This window comes from Amblyomma maculatum, chromosome 2 (genome assembly GCF_055883805.1).
Source record: "Amblyomma maculatum isolate TAMU_Amacu chromosome 2, ASM5588380v1, whole genome shotgun sequence".
NCBI lineage: Eukaryota > Metazoa > Arthropoda > Arachnida > Ixodida > Ixodidae > Amblyomma > Amblyomma maculatum.
In genome coordinates, this window is record NC_139345.1 from 28298821 (window position 1) to 28315006 (window position 16186).

General features: G+C 45.8%; 1 protein-coding gene across 2 annotated transcripts in view; it reads right to left on the bottom strand.

Annotated features, from left to right (window-relative positions):
- The window catches only part of ash1 (histone-lysine N-methyltransferase ash1), a 74844-nt gene that overhangs the window by 47861 nt on the left and 10797 nt on the right, over positions 1-16186 (bottom strand). For both annotated transcript variants that reach the window (XM_084593606.1, XM_084593605.1), the window contains exons 3-5: positions 12851-13279; positions 4019-8831; positions 1290-1737 (exon numbers count right to left, since the gene is read on the bottom strand). In XM_084593606.1, coding sequence (XP_084449732.1) covers positions 1290-1737; positions 4019-8831; positions 12851-13279 — 5690 coding nt within the window. The remainder of the gene's footprint in view (positions 1-1289; positions 1738-4018; positions 8832-12850; positions 13280-16186) is intronic.

Genomic DNA, 16186 nt, shown 5'->3' on the forward strand with positions numbered 1-16186 from the left:
GCACTGTCGTCGTTTTGACTACGGCAGCTCCCATAGCATGAACATACAACTGAACATGCCACCCACCTGATGCGCTTCTCAAGGTTGCTTAAATGAATTGGATTAGATCACACGTTTTGCAGATACTTACACCGTGCGGCAAAAGTCTGTGCTCCATTAAATTTGACAGTAATATCAAGGCAGCCAGACTGAGGCAGTTTTGTGACAATATTGTTTTGAAACAGGATGGAGCCGGGAAAGTAGATTGAAGCAGAGTGCAGCAAATCAAGCAACACTTCCCAAATGAAAGGGGATTAAACAACATTTTGACAGGCACAATTATATTGGCTGCATCCACTATGTGAGGTGCCCAATTATATGATATTGTCGTGCCGTCCCCTGAAAGTATTATGACTGGCGTCCTTCTGCAATCAGAAAGCGTTCTTCTGCAATCAGTCTCTACATCTCCAGGCAGTGTCACATCATGTGCAATGAGTAGCTTGCACAACACAACAGAATCTTGGCGATGCAAAGCCGATTGATATGAACTCACAAAATTCCCCAGCCAGAGTGCATAATGTATAATAGGAAGAATATCTGCTCTCCCATGCCAATAATGGTTGGTGCAAATGCACAATCCACGACAGCAGCATGAAGTACTATGGACTGCCCGCACATCAATTGACTCCACGATTTGCTAGTTGCCCTATGCACGAAGAGAAGTTAGCAGTGGCGTGCACCCCGGACATGCCAGCGTCATGATCGCCTGTTGTGCTGTATGCCCAAGGAGTAGTGCCCAGCAGGGCGCGGCCCACAAATTGCCGATGTTGTGATCTCCTGTTGCACTGTACATGCAGGGAACAGTTTTCGGGGGTGCAGGCCCACTCACTGACGATTTTGCGCAGCCATAAATAAATCCCCTCAGTCTTAGATAGGTATGCATGAATTCTTTTCCCACAGTTATGCATATGATTTTTCGTTCATTTCAAATATGTTAATGGTTTTCGCGATCGCTTGAGATTCATATCAACGAGATTCTACTGTACGCACAATGTGCACTCATAAAACAGAGTCTGTGGGAGTTTAAAGAACTCAAAACATGGCAAGTCCCTGAATAATAATAAATTGTAGTGCAGATAGAATGTGCTGCAGCACTGAATTTAAGGGCGCCAGGTCCTCAGAACAAGACAGAAAAAAGGAGCAAAATTGATAAGACCTTGGGTTCCACAAATTCAAATGTGAAAGTAGTGCAATAGAATATATGCTACTCTTTTTTACCACGCCTCGGGATTGAAAGTTAAAACACACACCTGCTTATAGAAGATGAAGCCTTCTCAGAGTTGTTCTCCACTTTGCTCTTCTTTTTTGGAGGCTTGCCAGATGCATTTGCTGCTCCCAAACCAGATGAGGCACATAAGGTGGAGGAATGTGATGCAGCTGATGTACCAGACGGTGAAGCCACACATGGCATCGTACACGATGACAATTCACTGTCTGATGTCGGAGTCAGCAGGGACACTGCTTGCTTTTTCAAAAGCTTAAACTTCTTGCTTGTGGGAGCCCCTTTCATCATCTTGGCCTTACGCTTTGCGGCAGCCAGTATTCTGGCCTTAGATTTCACCTTCACTGGTCTTCCCACCTTCCTTTTTACACCGGCTATGACCACCGCTTCGATTGCCTCGGCTATAGTGTCAATTAGCAACGGCTCCTGAAGGATGTCGTGTGTATTGTCATCGGTAGCTCCATTTTCTGTTATTTCTGCAAAGAAAGAACTACAGCTATTAGTGCCTACTCAACTAGAATATTTCAAGTGGCAAAAAGTAACACATGCTAAAGTGAGACAGGCTTAATACTCCGGATGCAGTACACATCGATGAGGTATTTATGACTTCTGTCAAGACTGTGAGTCTGGCTAAGCCTGCAATCATAACTAGCATGCTAACCTAGCTATCTCAATGAAATAAAACAACATACAGCATGACACAGTCTCATAAGTATCAACTATTGAGTCCTAAGAAGCATGACAAGGAACTCCATGAATGAGGGCTCTGACTATGAGGGGTGTTGTAGTAGAAGAATTCAGATGATTTTAAACTGAAAGCCTTTATGAGCTCATGAGTATGAACAGGATTTGTGCGTCCGCAGAGGGTGTCACACTGTCACTGTCAAGAAATGAATTCATTGATGAATAAAAGAATGGTTCTATGAGATAGAAGGTGAAAAAATGTGTCTGTGTGAAAAATTTTGCTGATCTAGAGTCAAAAAAGTCAATTCGATATCAAAATAGCCAAGGATGTCGATATAATTTGCAGACGTCAAAACAGCCCCGAACGTCGAAATTGTGCCAAATACGACAAAAGTGTGCAAAAACGCTGAAAAGCTTTAATGTCAGGCCTCGCGTTAGATCATCAAAAACAGGCAGTGAAGAGTAAAAGAGGAAAAAGGTAGTGGGATAGAAAAAAGAAAAAAAAAACAACAACAAAAAGAGAGAAAATTAGAAAGAGTAAACAAGAAAGAGCAAAAAAAAATTTAGAGGGTCTCTTAGATGTCTTTTAAAAGGAGAACGGCGAAAGCCTAGTCACCAAAAGCCTAGTTTTGTAGTCGTGGTGAGTCATGCCTGGTCACTGTAGTCGTCATCACTCCCAGCTAAGCATTTTTGCTCATTTCCAATCAGTTGCAGTCATTTCAAGTCGTCGTTTGACATATTGGTCGTTTTGTAGTCATGATGAGCCATGCCTAGTCATTGTAGTCATTACCACTCATAGCTAACCATTTGTACACATTTCCAATCAGCTGTGGGCAACACAAGTCGCCATTTGACATAAGTCATGATGAGTCATGCCTAGTCATAGTAGTCATTGCCAATAATTTCTGAGCATTTTTAATCATTTCAAACCAGTTGCAGTCATTACAAGTCGTAGTTTGACATATTGGTCATTACTAATCATCCTTTAGTATAAGCATTAGTCCTTTACTCTATCGATGTCTATTTATAAATATTATTCATCACCTATCACCATCAATTGTTTTCATTCTTAATCTCCTTCCTCACATGTCCACTATTTGCGAGTGATACATCAGTGCACAGATGCGTTGCACAGATCACATCCACAGCTCCCCTGCGCAGATTTCCGCTCCATGAACATAGAAAGGTTTTCGCCTTAAAAAAGAACCACATGAGTGAAAAAGCAGCAAATGAATGCAAAGAGTCGCAGGAAAAGCTTTCCTCTTACTGCCTTTAAGAGAAATCTGAGTGCCTCCAATGAATTTTGCCCCCCAGGAGCGTTCTTTAATGCGCACTGACGTAACAAAGTACACAGGCGCCTAGCATTTTGCCTCTACGGAAATGTGGCTAGAATCACACCAGTGTTTCACAGCTCAGTAGTCAAGCGCCATAACCACTGAGCTATCACGTGGGAAATATAAGAACCGATAAAGGTAAGAAAGATCTCCCACTTTAATAAAACAAAAAAAAGGGTACCTCCATAAGATGATCTTTGTGCAGTTTTGTGTTAAAATCTCGTTTACCATTTCTTATGCTCTTAGTCCCTTCAGTACAATCAAAGTGAAGTATCCTATTTTGCATTGCTGCAACTGGCGACGAAGTGATTAGTCACCCCGCCTATCATCATATACAACTCAGAAATGCAGTGGCGAATGCCCTTCAAAAGAAACCCTCCAGCTAAAGGCATCAACCAGTTCTCATGACATCATGATTCCTCCCCTAGTATAAGATGACAGGTGAATAGTATGTGTGCCTGTGAGATGGGATTAACTGCGACGTGATGAGAGCACCACTGGAAGTGCCTCCTTTGAGGGGTATCTGCAACCACTTCCTTGAACTGTGTCCGACTGTAGCTTACTAAGATCTTAACCACTACTTTTTACCATTTTGTATGGTTGGAACAGGAGGTTAATACCTCAAAACTCTCGAAACTAAATGACAAGAATGCTGTTTCCAATCAGTGTGTAATCATACTGTAAAGGCCAAAATTTCATGACACATCCTTCATTAGAAAGGAAAATAAATATAACTCACCCACGTCATCCACGTCAGCACTTGCATTAGGCTCACAGGGCTCTGGTTTCACCGGCTTTTTATTTTTGGCTTTGCTGGACTTCAAAATTTTCTTTCTTGGCCCGCATTTTTTTCGTTGTTGAGGCAGCCTTACATTTTTCACACTTTTTTCGACCTCCTCAGCTATTTGATGCACCCGGTCCATATCAGCACTCACTTTTGCACCGCTGTCTTTGTCACTTTCATCTTTTGCCTGGCTGCCAGTTTCGTACTCATTTTTTTTACCGCTTTCTCCTGTTTCAGTCTCTTCACCACATTTAGGCGTGTCCACTTTTTGACTGGCTTTTAGGTTCTTCTTGAGTGCTCTGGTCTTCTTCCTTCCTCTGGATTTCCTAGCAGTTGTCACCTTGGCTGGAACTTTAGCCTGCTCTTTTGTTGGCTCATCCCCTGCTTTCAGCCCATCATCTACATCGGTTTCATCACTGGCTTTTCCAATGTCTGGCCTTGCTATGCCTGCTTGTCTGCCTCTACTGACGGCTTTTTTGGTTGTGTGCACACTGGAATTACTTTCCCCACTTCCTTTATTCTCTGCCTCAGTATTACCATCCAACAGAGACTCCTCATTTGCTACTGCTGCCTCACCTTCCTCTCTGAAGGTGACTGACTTGCTTTTGGCATCAGTAGCGCGTACAGAGGTCTTCTCAGGTCTGCTGTTGCTGTCAGGCGCAGTTCCTAACCCCTTTTCCTTGACTGCTCCCACCTCACCACTGTTGCCAGATTTGTGTTTATCTAATATTTGAGACTGATTATCCACTTCACAAGCATCAATATGTTCTTGGCTGACGTGTACAATGGAACCATCCACTACCATGGAATTGTCAGTTAGCAGCTCCTTGACTCTTGTTGACTCCACAGTGTCATCAGCAGCACTGTCTAATGTATCGTCACAGGCAGATGCGGCAACAAGACTACTTTTCGCTGCGACCCTTTTTCGCTTGACCTTCACGAAGCCAGTCCTGTTCCTCATCTTTCGCTTTCGATGCTTCTTGACAATGCCCATTGATTCTTCTTCTGCAGGCAAATCACTCCTCACGCGTTCTTTTGACCGACGCGCTCGTTCAACAGCTTTAAGCAGTTTCTGTTGCTTCTGCTTCAAAAGAGATATTTTCTTTAAAGGATTTTCAGGGTCACTGTCATCCTCAACAAGCATTACTGCTTCTTCATCATCGCAAGCATCCGTTTGCTGCGCAACCAATGCAGACAGAGGAATGTCATCATCATCAACCAGATGAGCAGCTGGCTGTATCTCTGCTTGGTATTCAAGCCGAAATTCAGCCTGGGGCTCAAGTGAGCACACAGGCTGGACCTCAAGCTGAGAATCAGCCAGTGATTCTGGCTGGGATTCGTCTAGGGACTCAGTAGACAGTTCAGGCTGGGGTTCAGGCCGTGACTCTGGCTGGGTTTCAGGCTGGGATTCGGACTCGGATTGAGGCTGGTATTCGGGCTCGGATAGAGGCTGGGATTCGGGCTGGGATTCGAGCTGGGATTCGAGCTGGGATTCGGGCTGGGATTCGGGCTGGGATTTGGGCTGGGATTTGGGCTGGGATTCGGGCTGGGATTCGGGCTGAGATTCTGGCTGGGAAATAGGGCCCGTCTTAGTTTGCAGCTTAGAATGAGATTTGCAGCGAGTTTCAGGTGGTGATTTAGGTGTACTTCCTGCCTGCAAATGATTGCTTGAATCAAGGCTCTGGCTCAGCTTAGTTGGCGACTTCGTTCTGGACCGCGACTTTTCGTTCAGCTTGGCTGAGTCAAGTGCCTCGTTGAACTTCTCAATGCAGCTCTCAATAGTATCATCAACAGCAGGGGTCGCGGCATTGTTCTGAATGCAAGACCTTCTCTTTGCAACCGAATGAGCTTTCTGCTTCCTGCCTTTTGATGCAGATTTCTTCTTTGACCCTTTGACATCCTGAGGAAGTGGTTCTAATGACACAATGGGGTACATAGCCTTCCTCGCTGCTTTTGTAAGGACAGGCATTTCACACCGCGGCAAGGTTGGCATAGTTTCAGGTGGGCTGCTGGTTTTGGTCACATCTGCAGTTATCATAGCTGGCGATGGATGCTTGCTCTGGCCTTTATCAGCTGCGTCCTGAGGTTTGGGCTCCTTGTCACTGTCTGTTTCTAGGCTTTTGTCCTCACTGAGAAGACAATGTCGCTTCTTCAGAGGTAAGCATCGATCCCCCGATGGAGGTGTCAGCGTATCTGAAGGAGACTCCGATATGATTGAAGGAGGTTGCACCTGCTTTTTTATTTTTCCCTTCTTTCCAGGCATTGCCTTTATTTCATCTTTGTCCACCTTTCGAGCCTCAGCCTTACCAGCACTACTCAACTGCCTCAATGGTCTTTCGGAAGTGCGCTTTGGGCGCAAGTATTTCACTGGCTTAAAAATTGCAGGGACATCATCAATATTGGCAATGTGCAGCGATGCCTGCTTTGAGATGAAAATGGAAGAAAGTGCGTCAATAAGAGCATCCACTGATTCACAGCTGAGGGTGGCTGCTAAACGTGCAGACTTCCGTAGACTGCTACGGCGAGTATGACGCAGTGGTTGCTGCACAAACCTCTTCTTTTTCATTTTCCGCTGGTACATATGGAGCAGATGTGTCTGCTCCTCAATGTTGCATTCGCGAAGCAAAGCATCCATGTCAACAGACACATCAGTGCCCTCCTTTTTTGCAGACACTCTGTTCTTCCTTGTCTCCACCACATCAGCGCTTGTCTTAACCGGTACATCCTCAAGGCAAGTCCTACGCACATCAGACGTATCCTCCTGTTTCACTGAGTTGCTTAGGCAAGGCTTCAGGTCTGGCACGTCATTCTTCACCTCTGGCACGTCACTCTTCACCTCTGGCACGTCACTCTTCACCTCTGGTACGTTACTGTTCACCTCTATCACTTCACTCTTCCCCTCTGGCACTGGAGATGTGTGAGCACTGGCATCCTGCTCAGATTTTTCCTTTCGTGTTTGCCGTAAAACTGGCTTTTCCACTTTTACACCAGCTGACTTCTTTGCAGTACTTAGCTTGGGTCTCCCCCTTTTGCGGCCTGGTACCAACTTTTCTTCAATCTTCTTAACTGTGGGCTCTGCATTCTCAGAGATATTCACATCGGGATTCTCCTGATCTTGCGCTGATGCAAGCGAAGGTGGTGATGAGGCACTCTTTATTTCACCGGGTTCCACTTCTACCACCTCTTGCTCAGCACCTTTCCTTTTCACAACAGCTTCCTCCCCGTCTGCTGTTGTTTCAAAGTCACTCGATGCACCTGCTGTGTCGTGGAACTGTGTGCTAATTGAGTCGTGCACCCTCTGCACAAGCTGATGAAGTTCGCTGTCTCCGCTTTCAGCTTTACCTCGGCTTCGTGCACTGGCCTTTACAGTAGCACTGCGCAGTGGTCTTGTGCTAGCATTCACTGGTGTCCTCTCTCCCCTAGATGGTCTCAGGTCCCTTGTTCTGACTGGCACCCTCTTCACAATGGCTGGTTCCTCCCCATCTCGTCTCCTTCTTCTGAGCCGTGGTGGTGACATGGCACTGACCTCCTCTATAACTTTCTTCTCTCGGCTGCTAACCTTCCTGTTGTGTTTCCCATTGCTCGAGGAACAAGACAGGACAGGGGGACACTGACTTTTAATCCTCTCTTCTTTTTCGCTGTCAACGACAACACTACTGCTTAGACCAGCGCCAGAACTTGGAACTGGCTCTAGAACTGAGCGTGGAGGTGTAAGCTGAGGTGGGGGTGGTGTCACATCCTTGAATACTTCCGTCTTTCCACTGACTTCGTCCAATGTAGGGACCACTGGTGACTTAGCAGACACCTCACAAGAAGGGTACCTTTTTGTTTCACTCCCACAAATGTCGATCTCTTGCAAATTTTCTGCACAGTTAGGTATACACTGTAAAGGTGATGAGACTGCTGCCCCTGTATCCATAAGTGGTGACTTTTCAAAAGTTTCAGTGACATGCAGCCCTCTGCAAGGACTCTCAACAGCCTCGGCAGTGTCAGTCACAGTGTCCGGTTCACTGCCAGGTGAGGACTGCTTCATCTCGTGCACTGTGTTCACATCAGACAACTTGCACTGCTCCAAGCGAGGAATCCCAGGTGGCTTATTAAGGGTGTCGGTTAGCCCTGGATTGCTGCAAGCTGCGGGGACCAGCTCCTCCTGCATGGCACGTTTCTTGTCAATTTCATCATCATGGCAATTCGTGCGTGGAGGTGAATCTTCACGGCAGCTACCACGATGTGGAGAATCCCCATGACAGCTCACACGTTGTGGAGACTCTCCACAAGACTGGATACCACTGTCAGGTGACACATTTGCTGGTGCATCCATGTTTAGGTAAGGCAAGGGCTGCCCAACTACCGTGTTGCAGTCACTTGCTGTGGAAGCTGGCTTCTCCACATTTCCTATTATGTCTGATGCAACTGGGATAGCACAAGTTGTTTCAGCCTTTGTGCAAGGCCGAAACGGAGACGAAATGCCGGTGTCACTGCTCTGATAGGCACGATATCCAGTGGCCTTGACAGGCGTGCGGCAAGACGAATAATCTGATACACTGCACGAGCTTTCAGAGTCTGAAGAACTTGAAGAACTGCCCGAGCTCGAACTCGACCCTGAGCTTGAGCCAGAACCTGAACCAGAACCAGAATTAGAACCAGAGCTTGAGGATGAGCCAGAACTCGATGAACCACTGCTTGATGAGCGGGAGCTGCTGCACGAGCGCGAAGTCTTGCGGGAAGAAGACGTGTAGCTGCATGTGGAGGGATCTTGATCCGTCATCTGCACGAAAGCAAAAGAGACGTTCTGTAACAAATTGTCAACATCATCTGAATGAGTGACTTAGTCACTACTGACAGATGTAATTTATGTGTAAGCTGCTGAAAACAAATTTTTTAAAATTTTCCTGCATCAATTTATGAGAAGTGTACTGCCCCCTGAAAAATTTCAGTTTTGAAATATAAGCACCATATTTTCTTGCGTGATGGTGGAGTTTTACGTGAATTTTAGAAGGTTACAGGGAACAACATCACATACAGCTCTATGCTAGCACCCAAACCCCCATGGTCATCAACGCATGTCAAGCTACTGAGCGGCCAACAAAGCAGAGTATGCTAAGGTGGCTACCTAACAAATTTTTTATCCACACCCTAATGGGGTGAGACCGAAGGCCAAACTATTTTTTCCAACATCATCAAAGTGTAAAAGCCAGTCCTAGTTGACATGGTGGACAAAAGCGTCCGGAATTGAGCCACAGCCTAGACAAATTTAAAGGCGACGCCCTTGACAACAGTGACCAAGCCTCTGCAGAAGGGTGTGATAACAATATTAAGTGTGATGATCAGAGCACTGCATCGAGCTTCTCGAAATAAATTGCTCTGAACACCAAAGCCACCACTGCTAGCAAACCTAAAGGAATCTTGGCTGTCCTTTCTTCAGGTAAATGTGCGGGTGACACGGGGATAACTTTCTTTTTCTGAAGTTGGGGTTGAAACTATGTGCGAGGGTATATGCAAGCAAAACTGCAATATGTGACTTTGCCCTTAGCCTCCATTCAAGGAACTACATAGTTCAGAAGAGAGTAACACTAGAAATTTAGTAGCTTCTGTAGCATTTTTCGAGACATATCAGAACCAGGAACAAGCATTTCATGTGCTTCTTGGTGCCCACTCAAACCGAGGACACTAAACGAAAGCATCAAGCACACTTCTGACAGTGCAGGATGCTCTGTGGGCCCACATTAAATTGCAAGCAGTTACATGTCTATCCAACAATCTGTCCCACTTGGTGGACCACCCATCAGTATGCCCACAAAAGTAAGAGAGGTTGCAACATTTATAGACCATAACTTCTGATTTGCAGCAAGCAAATGTTCACTCAACAGTGCACTGGAGGGCTGCAGCGAACTAATTAAGGCTCACATAGGTTTGAAAATGTGGCCCAAAAATGGGAAGTGTGCACCCTGGCAGCACGAAGGTCTGCTCTTTCTGACACGTGACATAGCAGGACAGTTTGAGAACCCCTGCTCTACATCGTTTGCAGGCAGTACTGTTCCAATTGGCAGCACTAAGCACAGCTACTTGGAGTTTGAAATAGGCAAAAAAAATTGCTCCAAAATCACTGTTTCTCATTTGTTTGTATTTTGGACACTGTAAATTGAATGGCTTTCCTTTGTGCTCACCAATCTGCATCATTCCTTTTGAACTAAACTTGATATGACGCAACGAAACAACTGGAAAGCTAAAAGTAACAGCCCTGAAAATTATGAAAAAAAACGGCGCTCACAGACGAAGGATGAGAAGGAGGACGACACACAACCAGCGCAGTTGTGTTCTCCTTCTCGTTCTTCGCCTGCCAGAGCTGTTTTGAAGCGAAAAGCTTCACTAGGCTAGTCAACTCTCGAGTCTCGCGTGTTCTCCATCGTTAGAAACGCATATAAAGCCCCGCTTTAACCAAGCCGTATGAGCATGCCTTAGTGGCCTATACGGGTAACGTGAATGCAAGAATCCTGGCAGGCTGAGTCTGACATAACCGTCCGTTGTGAAACGAGAGACCCAAGTTGGCAGCTCCTGCCAAGGGACCACGGTCATAGACATGGACACAGACACAGCACACAGCGACGAGTGGTTAGACCTGGCGTAGTATTGCTTTCGCAATAAGCCACAGCGGCGCATGCACAAATCACGTCACGTCACAAGTAGTCGGAGCCGCCGCTGCCGCCGCTGTGACTCCGCCGGTTGACCTTTAGTTGGTGCTGCGCGCTTTCACCGGCTAAGCACAAGCTAAGCCATGGCATCGTCGAAAATGTTTGCTTCTGGTATCCAGGCTTAGCCAAGCTAAGCCACCACCAATTTCTTTTTTTTTTTTTTATAATGATCAACCAACTCGTCCAGCAACAAACATAGCCCTGAAAACCCCAGTGTTCCTTTAACCCTTTCACTGCAGTTTTGTTTTTTTCTGACTGCTACTCCCTCCATGCCATTTCTTTAAATGTTGGCTAGGCTCGTTGTTTTTCAAGTTCCATAGATTTTTTTATGCTAGTAATACATTATGATGCTCTGCAGATGTAAACATTTTCTATTCCTCTTGTCGGGTTTCCTTCTCTTCTTCAAAATCTAAGGCAGCAGGAGCTGTTCCTCGCTGTGTTCACTTGACAAGCCCTTTTAGCTGTGCTGCTTCAATGTTATCACTTTCACCTGCGTCAGAATTCATGAACAATTCCTGAAAATATTTGTCCTACAAAGCACGCTAACTCGGATGGCTGCATGGCCAAGATAACAACGAAGCGATGCAGTGATGATAATAATGGTGACATGGATCTAGGAACATCCCCTACATCGGTTGTCTAAAATTTACCCTACAAGGTCTATGTGCTTATGTGGCTTCTCCATTAAGCGGTGCAACATGGCCAAAATATTTATTTCTACGCGAATATTATCAAGAGTGGCAAGGAGTGAGTTAAAGAGGAAACATGAGCATACTTGGGAGTAAGTAGCAGAGGGTGTGCGTGTGGGGCCTCATGAGTTATCTCGAGAGTGGCAATGGGTTAAGCTTGCACGATCATTATGAAAGGAGGTACAGTGAAAGCTTGTTAATTAGAACCTCAATATTGCAAATTTCAAGATAATTTGAACAGTACTAGTACCTGGTGTGGCCAAGCTCCATAATAATGTCTGTATAGAAAGTCCATTGATTCCAACGTAAGTCAATTCCATTACAGATAATACGAATACAGGCTGCCGACACCCGGCAATCTGGTACCTGGCATATGGCCAAGAAACGTCTTCGCAATAGGGCAGTATATAGTCACGAGGGTGCGTTGCCTCCAAAACAGGAATAGAAGATAAAACCAGGTAAAGCACGGAAGAATAGGCAAAATCAAATTGGCGCCATGACTGGTACGGCAGCTAGAAGTGCCAGAGGGTAGCAGGTGCTGGTCGCGGTGGCAGCTGCCTGCTTTGGTCTACATGATCTTCAAGACTTGCTAAAAGTCTGGTAATGTGACTGTTGTGGAAGAGTCTTACTGTCCACGGAGTCTCAGAGAGCCATGCAGGGTTGTAGCGTCGGATGGACATTATGATTCTTGGGCTGGTTATGCCACATCGAGGTAGAATTGGCACAGTATGTAATCGTTAAAATACCACTCCTTAAACCTGAACTGAATGCTATGGAGTTGATCGCACACCTCTGACATGCACGCAATGACAGGCATGGCAAAAAATGGACGGCCTCATCTCTGAGAACAGGCTGACTAAGTTTCAGTTATGCTTTTTATGAGCTTTACACCACTCAAACCAGACTGTGGCAAAAATGCTATCGGACATGCATCAGCCAGCCAATCAATCACAGCTGTGTAACCTTTCGAATGCTCATTGGCGGCACTGCACGTTTTCCACGCTTCCTTTTGCATGAGTCTTCCACTGCTCTGGAAATGTGCGCTCTTGAAATGTCTCCATTGAGCGGATCATACGAAGAAACATCCACACCCGCAGTAGACTGCTTGTGAGGGGCACCATTGCTACCACATTGCACCACGAATTTAGGATGTCAGGAAGGTTCTCATCATTTTCGAGCGGTACTGCTTTGATGCTCCCAATAGTGCGCATGCAATAAAACAATGATGAAAATGTGAAAAACAATCACTGTCATGCTGTTCTCACCAACAACGCAGGTGACCATGCCCAGTCTTTAGCCAAATGAATTTACTGTAATGCTAGTGGTTTTTGCCAGCTTTTTGAAACTAATTGATAATCTGAACTTTTATTGTTCTCTAAGCAAAGAAGTTCTCAGTGAAAGCTCACCTTTCCTTTACTCTTCTCCATGCAAGAACAGCGCGGCTGGCACAGCCCTTTTCCTCCCGTAGGACTCCGCGAACGCCTCCGTCTCCGACTCTTGCGTTGTTTTATGCGGAGCCGCACCGCAGATGAGCCGCTAGCCGAGCCACTGCCACCAGCTGATGTTGTCGCACAGGCTGAATCCTCAGTTTTGGAGACTCGCCGGGCGGCAATTCGAAGCTTGAGAGGGTCATGTGTCTGCTCTGGCTGGCGCACAATGGCGAACTCGCAATTGGCCGGAAGGGAGCTACTTTCCTCATCTGAGCAAGTGGCTGATGAGCATGAGCTGGAGGATGTGGAGGAACACGACGATGACGAAGACGATGAAGAACAAGATGATGCATCACTACTCGCCTCGCTGCTGGCACTGCTGTTGCTCCGGGCCCTCAGGTGACGCTGCAGAGAGTTAGGTGCATTATAGCAGCACATTCACTCATCCAGAGGCATGACAATGTAGCACAGATCATGAGTTGAGAAAAACATGCCAGGAGCTCAAGTGAATCCAGAGTCATGTTAGATTACCTTTTTACCTCCAGCAACCTTGGCCCCTTTGAATGAACGTTCCTTGAAATAAACCCTCAAGCTCCTTAAAAATTTATAGGCGACTAGTAGAGGGAGTGGTTGAGGGTGGAGGAGCTTTAATTCCACATTTCATTTCTCAGACATTTATTGAAAAACATGGGTTTTTCCATGGTTTTCTCAAATAATTTCTTAGTGACAAGCAGGGGTAGCTGAAATTCATACCAGAGCTTCCAGTACTCTCTTTAGAGAGCTTCACTTCTTCAGTCCCCCTTTTCAAATGCCACCGGTGCTTCTCCGCAGCCACATAGAACTAGACCGCCACAGATGGCCACAAAGCAACATCTTGTTTGCCATATCTGCGAACTTCCCTCTCAGTTTTGCACATGCGCACATGGCACATCAACAGAGAAAACTCTGAAGTGTACTAGGACTGACATACACAGGCTGCCACCTCCATAGCCTGAGCAGCAAGGGTCAGCACAGGCAGGCAGAAAAAATGTTTATGCTATCCAGTTGTTCTATCAGAGGCACAAAAAGGGTTGCCCCACACTACAGTGAAGTCCTGCCAAGTACCCAGTCAATATGACCTGCAACATGCCCAAATCGAACCCACTAGGTTGCTGCTCTAGACTCAATGCATCTTCACAGAGAGAATCAAATATGCGCGAACATTCAAAGTGCAGTCATATCTCATTAATACATCAGTCATCATAACCATTGCCCTGATCTGCCTTCACACCAAGGGAAGGGGGAAAGGGGAAATAAAGGAGGTTTAGGTGAGAATGAAGGGTGATAATGTCATAACACAGAGACAGTGAAATTCCTTGCAGTGATCCCGCACTTTGTCCTCTCAACCAGATCTTTTGCCAGCTATGGCCACCTTATCCATTTTGTGTGCAATTACTCTGTTTATGGTGTACTGGAAGCAGGAGTTGGTGGCACCTTCTGACAGGCAGTGACTAGTTCCAAAGGACTGTTCGCTGATGCTTTGGGCTGAAGCAGGTTAGGCCTACCAACGCCTAGCAAGTGGTGCGCTTCCAGCACACCAGTGAACTGCCGGTTAGTGCAAGAGTCACAGCACTAGCCTGGGTTTAATGTATTCTTGCTTGCAGGTTGCAGATATGCTGATCCACTGCTATTTTTACAATATATCGAATTTTCTACATATCTATGTATTTTGTAATTCCCTTTTGAGTTCAATACAGTAGACTTCCCACAAGCTCCGCTAAGAAAAATTCCTGGATAAGATTAACAATGTAAGACCATTGGCTTGTTTCCATAAGATTCAATGTATAAAATAATTTTGAAATGTAAACACAAACTGTTTCCTGTGTCCTTTGGATGAGACTAACTTTCGTTTAAGCCATGAGCCATGGCAACACTGCAAAATAGCAGTCACGAGGCACCTGTACAGGAACGTAAGGAAAAAAAATATGTGAAACAAGAAAGGGCACCCCAACAAAAGGATGTCCGTGCACCTTTACAAAGAACTATGGGGAAGCTGCCTAGAGGGTGCATGCTTTCTTGGGAGGAAGCTTTCTTGCCAGTACATAAAAAGCACATGGCGCCTATTTTTCGTGTCGCACACTGCCTCCCATGAACTACAAGACATGCATGTGCAATGCACAGATACTCGTTAACTTCAGACTTGAAAGCTCCAGGAGTACAACTTCAACTGACGCAGTGCTGCAGCATCAGTTATCATGGTGCTGGCCATATATCGATGCTGCATGCATTGCCTATGGTGTATAAAAAGGGTGTGCCTCCTCGTGGCTTTGGTTACAGCTAGGCTGCAGATGGAGCAAGATAAGAGAGATGCACCAGGCAAGGAACACACAAATAACAGCCACTGTGAGATACGGTGAGAAAGACGAGATAGTGAACAAGAAAACTAGACCACTGCATTTTCAAGTAGGGTAACATGAGCTGGTTGCATGCTGTGTCTGCAGCTCACTTCATGCATAGTGCAAAAAATACTGTATTGCAGTTATCTCCTCTCTGCAAGGTTATTTTGTTGATTATTTTGATGCAACCCATCCAGCATGCTCACATATATCATTTATGTAGCGAGAGCTACACTATGCCAGCCACTTCACCTCTTCGCCGTGATCGCACTTTCGTTGTGGTTGCACGTTGGCCGGAAGGAGGAGGAGGAGAAGGAGAAAAATAAGAGGAGGTAGCCGGCAGCTTACATGGCCGAGCACTAACTTCCTGACTTTATTTTTGGCAAGAGCTGCCAACTCGGGTCTCTCCATTTATATGGGAGGGTGATATCACAATCAACCTGCCAAAACCTTTGTATTCACGTTATCACTAGGCCATGCAGGCACGTTCATACAGCTCGGTTAAAGCGGGGCTTTATATGCTGGTTGGTAGCTTACGCTATCGTGTCATCACGAAAGTGGGAGTGAAAACAGAAAGAGGTGCCATAGTGGAGGGCTTCAGACCCCAGTGCAACAGACACTTTCACCTAATCGCAATTTAGTGGTCAAAAGTGCCCCCATGGCATAAATAAAGCTGAAACCATAGAGTAAACTACTATGTGCAAAAGCCATGTCTTCACTTTCAAACCGAATCAAAGCGTAGCCATGCAGATAGCTCTTGGGTAACCCCAGGTTTAACCACGAGCTAAACCACAGCTAATTTTTTAGGGGCACTTCTGCTAAGATCCACAAATTTTCTGGTCCCTTCAAAATTCATCCTGAAGGGAGTCCATTGTATAATGTTGAACCCCACAGAATGAACACCACTTCAATGAAATACTTCCAATTCCCCGTCAGC